The 17,921-nt window shown below is 55.2% G+C and overlaps 3 protein-coding genes across 4 annotated transcripts; 2 read left to right on the forward strand and 1 right to left on the reverse strand.

The window, feature by feature from the left end:
* Positions 1 to 8,281: 8,281 nt before the first annotated feature.
* On the forward strand, positions 8,282 to 9,652 carry CHCHD10 (coiled-coil-helix-coiled-coil-helix domain containing 10). The gene is made up of 4 exons (XM_051785778.1): positions 8,282 to 8,417; positions 8,494 to 8,686; positions 8,857 to 8,995; positions 9,397 to 9,652. The coding sequence occupies exons 1-4, from the start codon at positions 8,350 to 8,352 to the stop codon at positions 9,414 to 9,416; spliced, it is 420 nt and encodes a 139-aa protein (XP_051641738.1). The 5' UTR covers positions 8,282 to 8,349; the 3' UTR covers positions 9,417 to 9,652.
* On the reverse strand, positions 9,412 to 17,885 carry CUNH22orf15 (chromosome unknown C22orf15 homolog). Of its 2 annotated transcripts, XM_051785769.1 has the most exons (6): positions 17,844 to 17,885; positions 13,583 to 13,819; positions 12,436 to 12,522; positions 12,068 to 12,193; positions 11,724 to 11,798; positions 9,412 to 11,293 (listed from the first exon to the last, which is right to left on the reverse strand). In XM_051785769.1, the coding sequence occupies exons 1-6, from the start codon at positions 17,881 to 17,883 to the stop codon at positions 11,139 to 11,141; spliced, it is 720 nt and encodes a 239-aa protein (XP_051641729.1). In that variant the 5' UTR covers positions 17,884 to 17,885; the 3' UTR covers positions 9,412 to 11,138. The 2 variants fall into 2 exon arrangements, with proteins under 2 accessions (XP_051641729.1, XP_051641732.1); XM_051785772.1 differs by lacking the exons at positions 13,583 to 13,819; positions 17,844 to 17,885 and adding an exon at positions 17,734 to 17,841.
* On the forward strand, positions 10,579 to 17,457 carry VPREB3 (V-set pre-B cell surrogate light chain 3). The gene is made up of 3 exons (XM_051785779.1): positions 10,579 to 10,666; positions 16,336 to 16,540; positions 16,774 to 17,457. The coding sequence occupies exons 2-3, from the start codon at positions 16,492 to 16,494 to the stop codon at positions 17,100 to 17,102; spliced, it is 378 nt and encodes a 125-aa protein (XP_051641739.1). The 5' UTR covers positions 10,579 to 10,666; positions 16,336 to 16,491; the 3' UTR covers positions 17,103 to 17,457.
* Positions 17,886 to 17,921: the final 36 nt, after the last annotated feature.

Below are 17,921 nucleotides of genomic sequence, written 5' to 3' on the forward strand. Positions count from 1 at the left end.
GATTTGGCCCCCGAGAAGCAGCTCCCTGCTGGGCCGCGGTCTCGGCAGGGCAGGGGCAGGCTGCAGCTCGGGAGAGCTCCGCCACAGTGTTTGTTGTCTAATCATCTCCTGCCCCCGTGCCAGGAGCCGAGTGCACACAAACAGTGCCGGGCTCCGGTGAGAAGCGCTGCCTGCGAGATAAGCCAGGCAAGGAAAACATATCCATCTTCGTGTCTCTTGGCCTGAGATGCAGTTTCATCTGCTGGCATTTTCCTGGCGTAGGCTCAGGGCACACCACAATTCACCTGGGGAGCCAGACGCCGGGGAGCCAGCTCCCATTCCTGGCGAGAGGTGTCAGCCCCGACTGGTGCAGGGTGCGACGGCTGCGAGGAGCTGGCGGCTGAGGCCCTGTTGGTGCTCAGGGAAGGGATCTGACCCCAGGCTGAGCTCCTGTGGCAGCCTGGACCTGGCTACATGTCACCAACAGTTTGCTCACCTGAGCAACAGGGCCAGACTCCCTGCCCGGACTCCCCGTGCCCGGCCGTGCACCCAGCACCCGGCAGAGTCCAGGTAAAGAGCTCCCAGCCAGCAGCCTGGACAAAGCAGAAATGGCTGGGACATCCAGTGCCGAGCAGAGACGCGACTCCAGCCTGCGGCTGCTCAGTGTCTGATAAGGAGGTTGCTAGTGCCGTCTTGCAGCGCTCCCAACCTGCCAGCTCTCCGCAAATGAAACGTCCCGGTGAAACGCCCCCCACCCCTGGCTCCCTCTGATCCCCTCCGAAGCCGATCTGAGACTGGAATGTCTCCTGGGATGTGATTCCCTGTAGCCTGAGGGGAACTGCGTTAATAAAACCCGGCGTGAGCGGTGGAGGCGATGGGGGAGGAGGCAGGCAGGGCTGGTGAGATGAGGCTTTTATGAACAAGTCGCAGGTCTGCTGGAAATGTCCCGTCCTGTCCTCTCTCCCTCCCCCTGTCCCCGGAGTCGAGCTGTGGAATTCAGGGTGTGGGTCGAGGCTTCTCTTCACGCACGTTTCTACCCAGAGCAGCCAAGCCCCTCATCTCCCTCCCTCTCTCCCCCCACCTCAGCAAACGCTGCTGAACACACCTCCCGGGAACAGGTACCACTCCCCCAGCCCCTCTCGGCACAGCCTCACTGCTGCTGGGACCGTCCTGCCCCTCCACATTGCTCGGGCATCTCCCCACGGGGTGTCTGTAACCAGTGGAAGGTGTCTGTCCCCAGGACGAACGAGGAAGCGTGGCCAGGGCCAGCAGTAGGAAAGAGAGAGTGCTCCCACATCTCAGCAGGACGTGGTGGCTGCACTCGTGGCAGGGAGGCAGCTGGGTTGGTTGGTGCCAGGTGAGCAGAACCAGGCAGACATGGGGCTCTGACTGAATGAAGCCGCATGAAGGCAGTAAGGATGTGAGCCAGGAGGGGAAAAAGACAGGAGAACAAGCAAACTCAGTCCAGATAACCAGGAAGAGAGACCATGGAAGCGTTTTATTGGTGTGAACGCGCTCTCAGCTCCCATTGGGATCAAAGTGCCTCTCACAGTGGTTACTTTGTGCAGCAGTGATTTTGTGAAGCTCTTGTTATTTTGTGCAGCTCTGCCATTCAGAGCTCATGCTACCCTAGGATGCTGTGGGGAAGGACATGTCCCACACTGCATTGCCACTAAGAAATGTTACTGGATTAAATTGGCTACTGGACAGTCACAGATCTCAGTTCCCAAAGTGTTTTCCCGCTTTCTCTTGGGAAGCGATTGCTGAACTCAGAGGCTGCATTATCACAAACTCACTGTGGAAGCTTTGGATGCAGGGAATCACCAAGAGAGCACACTGAAGGCTCTGAAGAACAGTCTCAAAGAAGCACCATGAGACCTTGCCCAAAGCTGGGAATGAATCCAGCATGGCATGCACAGTGTCCAGCCTTTCCAGAAAGCTGAGGAGTTTGCTCACACCACTGATTTTGCAAAGGCCAGGCTGTCCCTACAGAGGAGGATGTTTGCAGTGTTCCTATGGAGGAGCCCCTGGATGGACTCTGCACTGAGCTCAGGACTCTATGGTGGAGATGGCAGCTGAAACAAGAGCATTTCAGCAGAAATCATGACAAAACAGAGTGTACAACCAGGCTGCCCTGTGCATTTGCAGGGATTATTGACTATCCATGTGAAAAGGAGACATCAGTGCCTTCCACAGAGGAAGGAAAACATGAGCTGCAGTATTTAGTTTCCATCTGAGAAAAGGTGTCAGAAGCTGATGGCTGGACAGCTTCAGTAGGACAGGGAGAGCAATGTGATTAAAACTCATGAGGCACTTTGGAGAGCTGAGACAGAGGACCTCAAATCCCAGATGTCTGTGAAATGTCCTGTAGAGGCTGCAGCACCACACGAGATCTCTCTGGCTGCTGTACGGGCTCTGTCTTTGCTTGGGAAGGGGGAGATGGGGGGATTTACTGTAATATTCTAGTTCAAAGCAGTAGCTGTTCGTGGGTTGGTGCTAACAGCCTCCTAAAGGTCACGGGTGCCTCTGCCTTGCACACAGACCCCATCCTGCTTCCGTAGTCGGGCTCATGTTGTTTTACTGCAGATGCCCGGGAGCTGTGCCCCCTGGAGCTGTGCCCCCTGGAGCTGTGCGTGGGGAGCACCGAGGCAGCTCTCCAGGGATGTTTGCTGTCTGTCTGCAGCAGAGAGGGGGAACCAGACCAGCCACGGAGCAGCTATGCAAGAGCAGAAGGGAATGGCCTCTGGGCAGACATTTAGGTGAAGAGGAAATGCTGAGTCCCAAGCCCATCAACCGGGACACCTCAGGTAAAGCATCAACAGGGAATGCAGGGAGCCTGTAGAGGTGTGAGATCCCTCCAGGGCCTGCTTATCACTATCTCCTGCAAGGGGTGTGAGCTTGCTGCTTTGGGCTCCCTGAAACCACTTGGTGGATCCCAGCCACAGGAGAGGCAGCCAAGGGCAGGGGCTCGTTGCTCAGATCCCCCAGACACACACAAAACAAACTCATGCTGGCTTTGTAGCTGCACTTCTGTGGCCATGAAGAAAACAAAACAAATTCACAAACAAAATCTCTGGGCTCAGGTTTGCTGTCCTGTACTGTATTCAGCAGGTGAATTGACAGTAATTGTTGTCTTCACCATCTGAGGATACCCTGGAGGTGTTTTGGTAATTTCTTGACTAGATCTGTCTGAAGAATTTGGGAACACAAAAGTTCTTCTTTCAGTTACCACTAATAGCATCAGTCTTCAGCTGGGATCAGAACATGCCTTCAAGTGCACAAACCCCACTTCTGGATGTGTGAATACAAAAGAAATGGAACTTCTGAGATGCAGCCACCACAAGGAGGTTTGAAAAAGTTCTTCTTCTACCATCTCTCTTTCCCCATCAGGAGGTGAGGGCATCCATATTCCACAATTGGTACCTTCTTCCACCCACAGGCCACCCGGGTGGGTTCAAGTGGCACAGGTAAACACAGGGATGTACCTGCACTTTCCAGCACCCCTGGGAATGGCTGAGAGAAACCTCTTCTGAGGGGGAAGAGCTCTCAAAACCTGGAGCACAGCAGTGTAGCTCAGGTGTGCTCCAGCAGTCAGGCCCTGGGGTTCAAACAGGAAACACTCATGACATGAACAGATTCAGGTCCGGAAGAGCCTTCAGACCAAAAGTGGGCAAGCATGAATGAGTTAAAAGCCTTTCCTTTGCTTGGTGAAATTTATTGAAAACTACATTGTTCATCTGTTGAAACTTCACAGCTGTTGAGATTGCCCTCGGGGCAAACCACATCCAAGAAATGGCATGTAGATCCTGGGAGCACGAGACTTGAAAGCTGAAACAGCACTCAGAGTGCTGCCTCCCCTCCCTTGCAGTCACGTCTGGCCATCTGCAGCTCCTCCACCGAGACGCCGTGGCTTTTCCTTCCTCCCGTTTCTCATCTCCGACTCTCGCAACGCAGTCACTTTGTTTCAGGCATTGTATCCTGGCTAAAAAGAGACTGAGACAGCAGGAATCTGTCTGTCGGGGGAGTGTGCACAAGGCTCGTGGCACCCAGAGTGAGACAGGGCTCTGTGCCACACTGCCATGGGGGTGCCATCAAATATCGCCTACCTGTGACACTGCTGCTTTATTATCCCTTGGGGAATGGTGGTGAGGCAGGACTGTGGGAAGGGTGCCATTTGTTCGTGAAAAATCTGTGAATTCTATTTCGTGGAACTTGCCTGATTTTTTAAAAATTATTATTATTTCTCAGTGGCAACTCTGCTTTTTTTATAGGATAAAAAAAGTAGTGCTTGCATATTTCCATCTGACCCGAGAGCTCCGTGTGAACCTGGGGACTGAAATCAGCCACTTGGCACATGCGGAATTAGGACCAGTCAGAGCTCAAAGATGAAAATAAAAGGAGGACACAAGAAACCCACTCACTGCATACATTCAGTCTTAAATGATTCATGGAGCAATTTTGAGTAGCAAACACATTGGTAAGAACTGGAGGTTTGGTTTCTTTCTTTCTTTCTTGGGGATTGTCCACAAACAAAAATATTGGCTAATTCATCAGACACTTTCTTCTGCTTTGAATAGTTTGCCCAGATCCCCGAGCAATCATCCCGTGCAATTTGCTGTTAACCTAAATAACTTAAATTCAGGTACACCCAGAGCACTGCCCAGATCTGCCCCTGCATGCACTAATTAGGGTTCCCCAAGCGCAAACCTGCAGCTCGGGAGGCAGGAGGCTCCAGCAGCATCCCCAGATGGATACCTGCTGGTGGTGGCCCGTGGCAGGGACCGGGCAGGGATGATCCACAGCGTGACATGGCTGCGTGGAGAGGGCTTTCTGCAGAAAAGTGACACTTTTGGGTGTCACCATCCCCTAAGCAAGCGCCCAGTGAAACTGCAGCCTGGTAAAGACAGACCCGCGGTGTCGCCCCACGGAGAGGCAGAGACAGGTAGGAGACACAGGGAGGCCAGTGTTGCATTCCTTACCTGTGAAACAACCCCTTGAGATTCAAATGCTTGGGGAATTCCTAGATCTCTTTGTAGCCACATTTCAGCGGTGACAGAGTGAGGATTTAAGTGAGGCAAACTCTGAAGGGGGAGGTTATGATCTGCTTTTAGAGCAACGGGGAGAAAGCAGTTGGAAAAAAACAAACCTGCTTTTTACAAACCTTGTCCTACCTGCTCCTGCTGCTAACAGGAGGGGAGGTACTGGCCAGCCAGTGCACTGAGTTATTCAGAAATTACTGGGTTTCAGTCAATCTTTCCAGAAGTATTCAGGAATTAGTTACTATCTTTCAGATTTATATGTCCCTCAATCTAGAGTCAACCTTCAAGTGCAGGCAAGCCCTAACACTCGAACTATGTAAGGAAGGATCTTCTGGAGCAGGGGAACGGAGAGAGGCAGAAATGAAGCTACTTGATTGAAACAAAGATCAAATTTAGGCTGAAAAACAGAGGAGATAGGAAGTTTGGCCAGGGAAGAAAACTGTTGCAGGGATATTTAGATGCAAACGGGGCCCTCCTGCAGCAGTCCCTCAGCAGGAGGATGGCTCCTCGGCAGGGCTCTCACAGGGAGACCTGCCACAGTACTTCCACCTCCGGTGCTGAGGACTCTCCAGCTGGGAGCAGAGGGCTTGCAGTGGGTGGTGTGTGTGCGGGTGGAGTTGTGTACACTCAGGCTCTCAGACAGCCACAATAAATTATCTCATTAGTAAGCCCAGGGTAGCTGTGCTCCTCAGCACATACCCGGCCTCCCACTGCACAGAAAAACTTTGTGTCTAATTAACCAAATCAAAGGGTCCCCCAGACGCAGCTTAGAGGGACGCGCTCAGCTTGAAACCCAGGCTCCTTCAGCAAGTTGTTCTGCGCGTGGTGGAACTAATGAATCCTGATTTCTTATGGCTGGAGCTCTGGCATTCCCTGCACCCCCTGCAAGTCTGTCCTCTCCTCCCCCGGCACATGCTGAGCTTCTTCCTATGGCCAGGAAAAACCAAGAAGGGAAAGGAGCCCGTGGTGTGTCGGCCCCAGCCCCACGCCCTGATGGCTCGTCCACGCTCACATGCTGATGGCAGAGAGCTGAGCTCTCTCCCCGGGGGTTTCTTGCACCAAGGGGCTCTCTGAGGTCACCCTTGTCTTCCCTCCTGCCTTTTCTCTCTCCTGCCTTTAAGATCTGTTTGCCCACAACTGCTTGTGGCTCATTGGGATGGGGCTGCACAAGGAAGGGAACCCTGCTCCTCAAAGGACCCGTGGCTGGGAAAAGGAAAAAGTGCAGGTGCTGCTGAGGCAGGGCCTTTCCAGTCACATTCCTCTGGTTTTACAGTTGCTTGGCCCCCTCTCTATTAGTGGGAAAAGACAGGCAAATGCCAGATGTAAAATGCTGCTATTCCAGCTGAAAGCAGAACTGCACAACTCCTGGGGCAGGCGCTGTGGGAGGAAGGATTTGGGGGTGTTACCCTGCAGAGGAGGAGACCGAAGTGGTGTTTGTTTGAGGCACAATCCCTTTCTCTCCTCGGGAGCTGCAGCTCCCCCCGCCCACCCAGCTCCTGCACAGAGGGGGCTGCTTGCTTTACAAATGCTTTTCTCTTCCCCTCGTGCTGGAAATTTGACTCTACAAAAACACTTACACAGCAGCTAATTGCCAGTCCTGCAGTGACTTAGCTCTCTAATTCCTGCCAGTCAATGAACCAGCCCAAAGAGCTGGTTTTCATAACGTGCTGAATATACGAACACAGCCCTGGAGACATAACATAGCTGGGATTTTTTTTTCCTGGACAACTTCTGGATCCTTCTAAATTTTGGAAATTCCTTTCACTCCACAGGGCATAAGGAACATCCAAAGATGGAGCTGGCAAGAAGGGCCATTTTGGGGAGATGTTGAACCGACACGGACCAACAGAGGCCCTGAAGACCAGCGGGGGTGCCAGGGAAGAGATGATTGTCAGGAAATTGGTTTGAAGGTAAAACTGGCGTCATCCAGCCTGTCTGTTTGTGATTTGAGGGCTCATCATCATCTTCTCATGGATTCCTACTGCCCAACAATGTCCACGCCTTGCAAAGTGTTCCTTGATCTCCTGGTTTGTATCCAGAGGGCTGCTGCAAAAATTGTTGTGCTGGCCAATGGCTTAGACCACATCATTCCTCTCTGAGCTCCTCCCTGGCACCCTCTTTTTTCTGCCCCAATTGTGGAGTGCTCATCTTCCCTCTCCCAGCCCATCATTATCCACCTCTCCTCCACCCATTGTCTCCCATGCAACAGAGGCCCTCTCCATGCCCATTCCCAACAAGCCCCTTCATGCTCTGCTCCACACCTGGGAGAAGCACACTCTGAGCATTTGCAAAGCCACCACATTGCCCTTCTTGCAGCTCTCCTTTGTCAGAACACCTTCATTAACCATCATGGGAGAGCTGCTGTGCTCAGCTCATGCCCTGCCAGCAGTGCCTCCCTGCTCCCTCCCTTCCTGCCCTGCCTGGAGTGCACAGAGCTCTGTCCCTCCGTGGCTCTGCAGCAGTCATGGCCCTCACCCAGTGGTGGGACCACAAAAACAGGCTAAGCCACATTAGGGCCAGTGACCCTAGAGATGGTGAGTGGCTTCACTGGCAGGTGCTGAATTTGGGCACAGCGAGGTACCAGTTCATCCCTGAACATGTTTGTTGTCCCATTTGGACTGGGGCAGCACAGTGGGACAGACTGAAATGCAAAGTCAACTCCAGCTTTGGAGTGAGCAGAACCGAGGTCAGTGTCTGCTACGGAAGCAGAAGCCATCACACTGAGTATAAATCATTCCTGCTCCTCCCTGAAAGGAGGATGGAGCCAGGTGGGGGGCAGCCTCTTCTCCCAAATAAGAAGCAACAGGACAAGAGGAATTGGCCTCAAGTTATGCCAGGGGAGGTTTCAATTGGATATGAGGAAATAATTCTTCACTGAAAGGGTTGTCCAGCCCTGGCACAGGCTGGGGGTGTTCCGGAATCGTGTGGGTGGGGCAGCCGGGGACGCGGGTTATCGGTGGCCTTGGCTATGCGGGGTGAACGCTTGGAGTCGATGATCTCAAAGGCCTTTTAACGATTTATTGATTCACTGATTCGATAATCCCGTAATTTAATGACCCCCGGCCGCGCCCCCTCCCCGTTCCCTGAGGGCCGGACGGGCCTCGCGCGCCCCCTGGCGGCGCACGGACCTCGCGGGGGCGGGTGGGAGGAGCCTGGAGACACCCGCCTCGCCCTTTCTGCGCATGCGCCCGGCGGGATCCCCGCCTTCCCTCAGCGGGGCGGGGCCGCGACTTCGGCCGCCTGACCGAGCATGCGCACGGCGTCACGTGGCGACGGCGACCCTTCTTAAGGCGGCGCGCGGGGCGGGCGCACTGAGAAGAGGAGAGCGAAGATGGCGCGGGGAGGACGGAGCGTGTCTCGATCCGCGGCTCGGCCCGCGGCCGCGCCGGTGCCCGCCAGGTACTGCGGGGCACACCGCGGCACACCGTGACACGCGGGTCCTGTGCCGCCCCTCCTGACTCCCTTCTCTCCGCAGCCCGGCTCCAGCGGCCCCGGTCGCGGCGCCCGCGGCGCAGCCGGCGCAGCCCGGACTGATGGCGCAGATGGCGAGCACGGCGGCCGGCGTGGCCGTGGGCTCCGCCGTGGGACACGTCGTGGGCAGCGCCATCACCGGCGCCTTCAGCGGCGGCTCCTCCTCCGAGCCGGCCAAGGCGGCGGCGCCCGCACAGGTACGAGCGGGGCTGTGCCCTTGGGCTGCCCTTGGGCGGGCGGGCCGTGGGGCCACGGGCCGGGGCAGAGGGGCCGGGGGCTGGCAGGGAAGGAGGGACAGAGCCCTCCTGCCGCGGGGAGGAGGTGTCGGTGCCCCCGGGCCGCCCCCTGACCGGGCCCGTGCCCGCAGCCCCCCATGCAGCCGCAGTCGCCCTTCGGACCCTGCCACTACGAGATGAAGCAGTTCCTGGAATGTGCCACCAACCAGCAAGACCTGACCTTGTGCGAGGGCTTCAACGAGGCTCTGAAGCAGTGCAAGTATAACAACGGTGAGTGTGCCCCATCCCTGCAGGAGGGAACTGCTGCCAGGAGAGTACCTGAGAGGGTTTGAAGGTTGCAGAAGCGATCTTTTAGGGCTGTAGTGCTCTTCAGGGCTGTAGGAAGCAGTTCTGCCTCCTCTGTTCCCAGAAGGGCACTGGAAAGGGTGGGAGAAATGATCTTGACCATACTTCTCAAGGTGGGGAGGCTGTAGGTACCCTCTTAGTGGATCTTCTTTTGCTGCCGTGGGAAGCCTGATGCTTTTCCCTAGCTGATTCTCTAATTCTTGCTGCATTTATTATAAGTTGTTGTTAGAAGTTAGGTCTTGATCTGGTCACCTGAGATAACAGAGCTTTTAATTCCAGCTGCTGGAACATGTACCTAATGCTGAATTTATTCTTCTTCCCTGTAGGTGTTTCTTCTCTCCTGTGAAGAATCTGCCCCCTTGTAGGGAAGAGGATGGTGGTGTAGAGCCCTGCTATCCCTGGGGAGCAGAAGGACAGACAGGGAGTGAGCTGGAGGGAGTAGACTGACCAGACAGGAGCATTCTAGTGGTAATTCACTTCTGAACTAGTACGGAAGGAAAGGAATGATTGGACCCAAGGGTCTTTAGAATTCAGATAGTGCTATATTTATTACAGAGAAATAAAGGAATTTATTTGGACCTATCACTTGTGCACGTGCTTTATTTAATTCTCAAGCTAAAATTAAGCTACCAAAATGTTAACTGCTTAAAGGACAAGGCACTACTGTGTGTTCCCTGCAAATAGGAGGTGCAACCTAGCAAGGACAGAGCCTGCATGACTTGGCAAAAAGAGATCCAGACCTCAGCTGAGGCTGCACTGGCTGCCCTCCAGGCAGAGGAGAGGGTGGAGAGGGGTAATCCAAGATGTGTCTAGAGTATTTTCAGTAACAAATTATTTTTCTATAGATATCCTCCTCCTGGAGAGCTGTTCTGACTTAGAGCTAAGACAATGTGACCTGTCTGGCTGTGGGACCTTGGGTACAGTTGGCTGATCTTACTTAAAAGCTTTAGCAGATTATGCAATGTTCTCAAGGTCACTGGCAACAGGTGAAGTTTGGAGCTGCTTTCCTCTTACAGTCACCTTGGCAGAACAATCTCCTGAGTGCTGCCCTCAGACTGGCCTCTGGCAGAGCACCCTGTTCTTTATGTTGGTGTAAAAGAGAATTTTGAGGCTTCAGATGGAGTTTTAGTGGCACAACAGTGAAACCATGACACTTTCAGATGCTTAACTGATGCATTTTCATGGTAGAATGAGTCTATTAACCTTCTGACCTCTGACTGTTGAATACTGGACAAGTTCTCAGCTGGGATTTGTGAGGAAATCCAGGTCTAGATGGTAAATGCTGGCAGCAGATACTGGAGGCTGGTGTTGAAAGTCCTGCCCCTTCTAAATGTCATAACCCAAGTTCTTGGTAGATAATGTTCTGAGCTCTGTCTGGCCTTATGGGGTGCCTTGTGCTCTCCTGAGAAACAGCCAAGGGCAAAAGTAGATGCCAGAGATTCAAAGCCGAAGTGCTCTGTGTCCTGAACTGTCCCAGTGTGAGCAGGGGAGAACCACTCTGAAGTTAACTCCGTTTCAGAAATAAATGTAATGTTTGTGTGTCCTAGTCTGAGTGGAAAAGCTGTTAAGGAGAACCAGCAGGAGCACCTGCAGCAGGTCTGTTCTGTCTTTGGCCCATCTTGGCAAAGAGCTGCTTCTGTAGTGGAAAAGGGCTGTCTCTGGAACAGCCTTTCCTGGTGACCTCAGTGGAGAGTCTCTAGAAGGCACTGCCAGTGTGGTGACTGTGTGGAAAGCTGGTCCATTCAGTGATGTGGGTGCATGTTCCTCTGGCTGCTGGTGCAGGGGGGTTGAAAGGAGGTGCAGGTTCTTGTCACTGGAGAGCGCAGGCCATGCCATAGGAACATGAATGACCCCCTGGATGCTGCTTGTGCCTGGCTGTGGTGCTGTGTTTGCCTGGTTTGTCAGGATACAGCTTTGGATGTGGTAGTGTGAACCTTTGAGGAGCAGGGCACCCCAGGAAGAGGATCTCAGTAGCAAGGGACTCTTGCTGAACTAGGAATAAGCTGGGGGGGTGGCTGAGTCCTGGTGGTGGCTGTGCTGTGCACGTGACCAGGAATGGGTCTGTTCCTCATTTAGGGGTCTTGAACTCTGAGCCCCTCTTCTTCTTTGAGGTGGTTTTGTTCCTTAACTGGGTGCTGAAGTGGGGCTGAGCCTTCCTCTGCGAGGTTCCCTTCCTCCACTGGTCTCTCCTCTGGGTCTTTGCCGAGAGCTGCTGCAGCCGATCTGTGGAGTGATCAACCCCCTCCAGAGCTGTGTGTTCTGCTGGGTGGGTAGTTGCCCCTTGCATGTTGAGCGAGGCACTGCCACCCTGTGAGACCACAGCCTGGGAGAGACACTTCTGGATTTCCCAGTTTCTCCTGTTCTCCCTGTTTCTCCCAAGGAAATGTCCCCTCTTTGCCGAGGGCAAGCTGGGCAGGCTTCTGCCTGCTGTGGGGTGGGAGGGCAGCAGGTCCCTGCTGTCCCACTAACTAGAAAGTGTTCTGCAAACTAGCTCTGGTTTCTGATTGTCCCTTCCCTTGCTACCTGAGTGCACTCACTGCCATAGTCAATAACCAGCCCTTAAGTGGGATCAGAGGGCAGTCCCATGGGTGCTGAGGTGGGCAGAGGAGTCATGCCGGCACTCCTGGCTCCTCTCTGGGTGTCTGGCTCTTACCTGTTAGGTCAGGGTAGTGTTTCTCCAGGTCCTCTAGCAAGGATTCATAGGAGGTGGCTTCAGAGTTTTTGTCTCCTGCCAGCAGAATGGGAGAAATGGATTAGTCTCTCTCTGACTGCAAACTGAAGGCTTGTTACTGGGGCAGGTGGTTCAGCCCACGAAAGGTTCCTTGTCCCCAAGAGCAGTCACCTCGGACAAAGGTTCAGCTCTAGCTCTTCATCTGAGCTGGCTTCTACCTCCTCAGAGCTCCTGTGCTGTGTCTAAGTGACTGCTGAATAGAGCCACTCTGGAAACCCACCCCTCTGCCCCCGCCCAGAGCTGTGCTGTCCCAACAAGGATCTTACGGATGACTCTGATGAGGATGTAGTGCTCCCTTTCCTGGAGGTATTTACTGCTGTATTCGGATGCAGGATTTTCCACTTTGCTCAGGTTCATCAGGGTGCCTGTTTCATCCAAAAGATCAATGCAGTCTGGAGGGAGAGACACATGGTGAAGGAAGCCCAATGTGTCCCTGTGTGGCCAGCATGAGCCTCTGGGGTTTAGAGTATTCTCCTTAGCAATTTAGCTTTGAAGAGAATCTATCAAGGTCTGGAGGTTGCTGCCCCTTTCCCTGTGTTTTGGGATGGTCTGTTGTGACCTGTTTGCTACCCTCTGCTGCTCACTGTGGGTGAGTGCTGGTCCCTCGGAGCCCCCTGCCCAGGAGCACTTGTACCTTCAGGCCTGCACTGACACTTCCTCTTCAGGTGAGTTGTGAGGATCAGAACAGAGCACTGCAGGTTCACCATCACTTGGCAGTTGGCTGCAGACAGAGAATGAGACCCGAGATGTGAGCGTGGTCATGTCAAATCCAGGAGCCCCATGGATGTGGCAGAAGGCACAACAGGTGGCTCAGAAGTGCCCACTGTGTAGCCAGCAAAGGCAGGATCCCCATGTGGCATCACCAGGGCTCTGAGCTGCTCCTTTACAGCCACATCTGCTGGTGGTTGGTGTTGGGAGTGCCCCAGGTTAGGGGATGAACACTGATTTGGGAAAAACAGTTCTGACTGATGAAGTGTCTCTGTCCTTCAGTACAGTTTCATCAAGCATGAGTAGGAAAAAGCAGTGAGCTCTGGTCCTTGCCAGTCCCATTCCACAAGCTGGTCCCAGTCACAAGGGGAAAGAGCTGGAGACTGTGACTGAGTCACCAGGAGATATTTTGGCCATGAACTCTCACCAAGTTTGTCACAATTGAGAAATCCCCAAAGCTGACACACGTCAGTGGTCAGAGCTGGGGATCCAATTCAAATAGCAGAGGGAGCAAAGGCTTAGGACTGTGTGTGTCTGACACCTTCAGCCACGAGTGTCTGGGGTCAAGCAAAGGCTCTCAGCCAACTGGGTGAGGTCAGGAGAGGGGCTGCTCATTCCCTCCTACCAGCCACAAATACCTGCTCTCTGAAGCTGAGGGTCAGGATTTGAGCCAGGGAACCTTTCCCACACAGCCAGGAGCAGAAGAGCTCTGCTGGCAGCTGGCACTTCTGCCCCGTGGCTTTTCTGCTTGTGTGTAGATAAGCAGGGCCCCTCCCTGCAGTGATTCCCCAGAGCTGCCAGGCTGGGAACTCATCCTTGCCTCTGCCCTCCCTCCCTGTGATTAACTCAGCGCTGCTGGTGTGGTTTTCCTCCATGATTCAGTGTCTAGGCATTGTATTTCTTTAGACAGGTGAGGTGCAGGGTGCAGAGCTCTCCTGCATGTTCCCAAACCCCTGGGCATTGCTGTGCACCAGGGTGCCCTGTCCCTCCCTGCCCCTTGTGGGGGTGCTGAGGGTGTCCAGGTGGGTGTCTGGCCCTAGAGCTGAGGCAAGGCTGGAGCTCTCCCCACATACCTCCGTATCTCACTGTGATGAACATGGCTTTCCTCTCCCAGAGCTGCTCCCCTTTGCTGGGGGCCCAGGGCTGTGCTGAGGGGCTGCTTGTGCCGGGTGCCTTCCTGCAGGCAGTGGTGGGAGCTTCTGGAGTGCCCAGGGAACAGGCTGTGTTTGCCACTGACACTGTTGTGGTTTCAGTAGCCAGATTTCCCAGCAACAGGGAATGGCCCCTGCAGGTTCCCAAGCCTCCTGCAGCTGCGGGGTGGGAGAAGGGGGGGTAGAGCAGAGACTGAGCTAAACAGCAGCCTTTTGGGAAGGCTGCCTGCTCCATGTGATCCCAGCCAGTCTGAATTTCAGACTTTTTGCAGTCTTGTGGTGTTTCCTACCCCTGTTTGTCCTGCAGCTCATCTGGGCTGTGGCGGTGCCACATCTGCCCACCCTGCTCCCAGCTGAGCCCAGCATTGCTGCAAGGGCAGTGTGGCCTCCTCTGCAAGATGATTGGATGCCTCTGGAAAAATCTGCCTGAGAATCCTGCCTGTGCTGGTCCTACTCTGGAGCTCAAGGCAGTGGGGTATTGCAGGCTAGAAGGAACTGTGGGCAGTTGGAATAAAACTGCCTTTGCATGTGTGAGTTCCTTCTGTTCAGTGAGTATCTCTCATTCCTCATGCAGGAAGGGAATAAAGCTGGCAGAACAGGGTGAGCACGGGGCTGGGCTCGTAGCTGCTCTTGCACTGTGCACAGCCAGCACCTTCCTGCCCCCCTGGCCTGTCAGAGTGATGCACGTGGCTCATGTGCCAGCTGCATCTTCCATTTGGTGCCCAAATGTTGCTGTGCAATATTCTGGCAGCAGTGGTTCGGGGGCATCATAGCATCATACCCTCTTCCCGTGGAAAAACATATGGATGAAATCATGTCCCTGGGCTGGTCAGCAGATGGGGAGGACCTGAATGGTGGGAACCAGTAACAGCACTAATGTGCTCTGTGAACAAACTCCCTTTCCCTGAAATGTCCCTCCTTGCATGAGGATGTGATTTCCTTCTGCCTTACTGGGTTTTGTTTCACAGCCTCTGTCTAAATACATGGACTTGATCTGCTTGGAGCATGGCACAAGTGTACATGTGACACTTCCTCACCTGGGCCCATGTGCAGGGAAATTCATGTTCACTTTGCCACCACCTTGCAGAATCGGGGGAGTGCTGGTGGGCAACAGCTGGAGCTGTGTCTGCAGCATGCTCATACCCCCCTGAGCTCGGGGGCCTGGCTGCATGAAACACAAGCTGCTGATACCTGCAGGGGAAGACTCCACAAGGCCAGGAGACACCATGGCAAAGCTTCAGCCTTGGATGGGCTATGGAGTTGGTCTCATGCAGCTGTGGCTGCCTCTAATAAATCTGATAGAACAGGTCTCCCCAGGTGGGACACAGCCAGGCTTTACTGCATGTGCAGGGAGTGCTGTGTGGCACCACATCCCTCTGGCAGGGGTACTACAGGCCTTGCTGCCCTCCTGCCCCACAGCAGCCCCTGCAGCCCAGCTGTGCAAGGTGCTGTACGGCCCTGTCAGGTCTGACAGGCCCCTCGCTGCTGCAGGGCACTGCAGGAGGGGACCCTGCTCTGTCACAGCTGCTCTGAGGGGCAGAATGCAGCAGACAGATGATTGTGTGCACAAGAGCTCTGCAGGGTGGCTCAGCACAGCAGGAGTCCAGCTTCCTGCATCATGTCCTTGGGTGATGGTGATGCTTCCTCTCCAGGATCTGCCTGTGCCAGAGACACAGTACTGGGTGCTCTAACGAGGCAGCTCATTAGTTCTGTCTCAGAGCTCCATTTCCCCTTACACCCAGAGCACACACAGGCCAGTCACCTCAGGAACCTCTTGCAAATATCGTTGGCTTGGGGACACCTCAGGAGCAGGGCTGGCTGCTGCAGAGGGGAGGGAGTGGGCCATCCCTAGGTGGTGATGTGGTGGCATTGGGTGGAGCCTGAGCCTGCCTGTGGAGGGCAGGAGGCACTCACCAGTTATGGGACACTGCCAAGTGCCTGCTGACCATGCTGCTGCAAAGGACAGCCATGGGCTGGTGGCTGTGTGACACGGTGACTCTGGGCCCTGTGATGGGTGTCACAGACAGGAGGGGCTTCACGCCCACTGAGCTGGTGGCCTTTGGCTGTAACGGTCTGCTGTCCTTCCGCACAGCACAGCCGTGCTGCAGCCACCTCTCACTGCAATGCTCCCTCAGGAAATGCCTTCTGACCGGTGGCTTTGGCAGCCACTCCACCGTGTTTGCCCATGGCTGCTGTTCCAGAGCTGGCCCTGGCAAAGAGGCAGCACCATCGGCAGCTCCCAGCCTGTACTGCAGGCTGCGAAATCACAGCAATGGAGCTGCAGGGGGAAGAGAGCAGCAACTTTTCTTGTGCTGTTTCTGCAATGAGATGGCTGCCAGGGAATTCTGGTACAGACTGTCTTTCATTCTCCCTGGTGGCAGCAGGGCCAGCTGGCCCCCAGCCTGTTGCCTCCACAGGACACCCTTGGCATAGTGTGGATCAGGTTCCTGGCCTCCTGTGCACCTGATAGCAGAGGGCCTGAGGCAAACAGTGTGAGACCCCAGGGAAACCCCTGTGTTCTCCCCATCTGCGAGGAGAGCTGGACAGTGATGCCTCCCCAGTGTGCAGGACAGAGGGTGGTGGGTTTGGCTGTGGGTGCAGCTGAAGGAAATGGCCTGGCCTGGGGTGAAGGAGGGCACTGGGTCGCAATGCTCAGCTCTCCCCTCTCCCTGAAGCCCAGCTGCAGCAGAGCAAGCAGCCCTGGGGAGCTGAGTCCCTGAGCCCCCTGTGTCATTTACATACACCCCACCGGCGCCATCAGCACAGTGACCTGGGTTCCTGTAGCACCACAGACCCTCTCTGAAACAGTCACCCTTCCTCTGCTTCCTGCCATGGCCCCAGGCTTCATGGTCCTGCTCCTGCTGGGGACAGTGGGCACAGGTAAGGATGGGGTGGCCGAGTTAGCTGCTGTCTGGGGGGGCACTGCAGGGTGGTGGGCTGTCCAAGGGGATGTCAATCTGAGCAGGGCATTTTGCTCCAGGGCTGTGTGGAGTGATAAGCAGGATGGTGGTTGGGTAATGGGATTGCCTCAAAGGGGCTGAGGGACATTTTGGGCTGAGGGTGATGGGGAGCACAGCTCGGCCCATCAGTAACTGCATTCTTGCTGTGTACAGCTTGCAGGGCTCAGCCTGTGCTGACCCAGCCCTCCTCCCTGTTCGTGCTGCCCGGGCAGACGGCCCGGCTGTTCTGCACCCTGAGCCCCCAGTACAACATCACCGAGTTCGGCATCTCCTGGTTCCAGGAGCGCCCGGGGCACGCCCTGAGGTATCTGCTCTATTACAACTCTGAGAGAGAAATGCACAAGCCTGACGAGACTCCCGACCGCTTCTCTGCTACCAAGGACCTCGCCAGCAACACCTGCATCCTCACCATCGCCTCCGCCCGCCAGGAGGACAACGGCACCTACTACTGCGCCCTGACACCTGCCTTCAAGTGGTTTTAGAAACAGGGAACAAAAGCTCTTTGTGCCCTTTCTGCAACCCTGATGCAAAGCCCTCAACAGGGAGAGCAGCAGCCCTGGGAGGGATGGAAAAAGACCTCCTTGCATGCTCGAGCAGGCCCAGCAGCACTGCCTCGTGCTGGGAAGGGCAGCGACCTACTCTTCGACCCCAAACTTCCCCCATGGAGCACTGGAGAGCCTGACACGGTGCGAGACCTGCCAGGGACTCCTGTTGCAGCAGGAGGATGGATGGAGGGCTCCACTGTGGCCCAGCTTTCCTAGGCTCTTCCAGCACTCAGTAGCCTTGATCTGGCTTGGGCTTCTGCACAGTTTGGGTCACCTGGTAATAAAGGTTAATCCTTACCCACAGGGCTCGTGTCGTGTGTGGGGTCACCCCTGCGGGGTGGCTCGGGGTACCTGAGTCGGGAGGGCGGACTGCGGCCCTTGGTGGGATCCCTTGGGCTGGACGGAGCCCTCACCCGTCCCTTGGGCTGGACGGAGCCCTCACCCATCCCTGGAGCAGCCCCTCATCCCCGGGGAGCCAGAGACCTCCACCCACACTGCCCTGTCCCCCTCCCCTCACCGCCCACCACAGCTCCTGAGGGAAAAGGGACACGTGTAACCCCGCTGGCACCTGTGGGTCCTTTACAAGGACGTTTTCACACAGAAAGACGAAGGATTTTCCCACAGAAATCCCACAGAATTCAGCGCCACCACCGGGGTGGCCGCACTGCGCATGCTCACCGCGCGTCGGGCGTTGGGACCCTGCGGCAGGCGCTGACATCACGTGGGGGCTGCTGGCGCTGCCATTGGCTCAGGGGA

This window comes from Manacus candei, unplaced genomic scaffold, assembly GCF_025592945.1.
Source record: "Manacus candei isolate 608988 ecotype Guabito, Panama unplaced genomic scaffold, ASM2559294v1 h1tg000020l, whole genome shotgun sequence".
NCBI classification, from domain to species: domain Eukaryota; kingdom Metazoa; phylum Chordata; class Aves; order Passeriformes; family Pipridae; genus Manacus; species Manacus candei.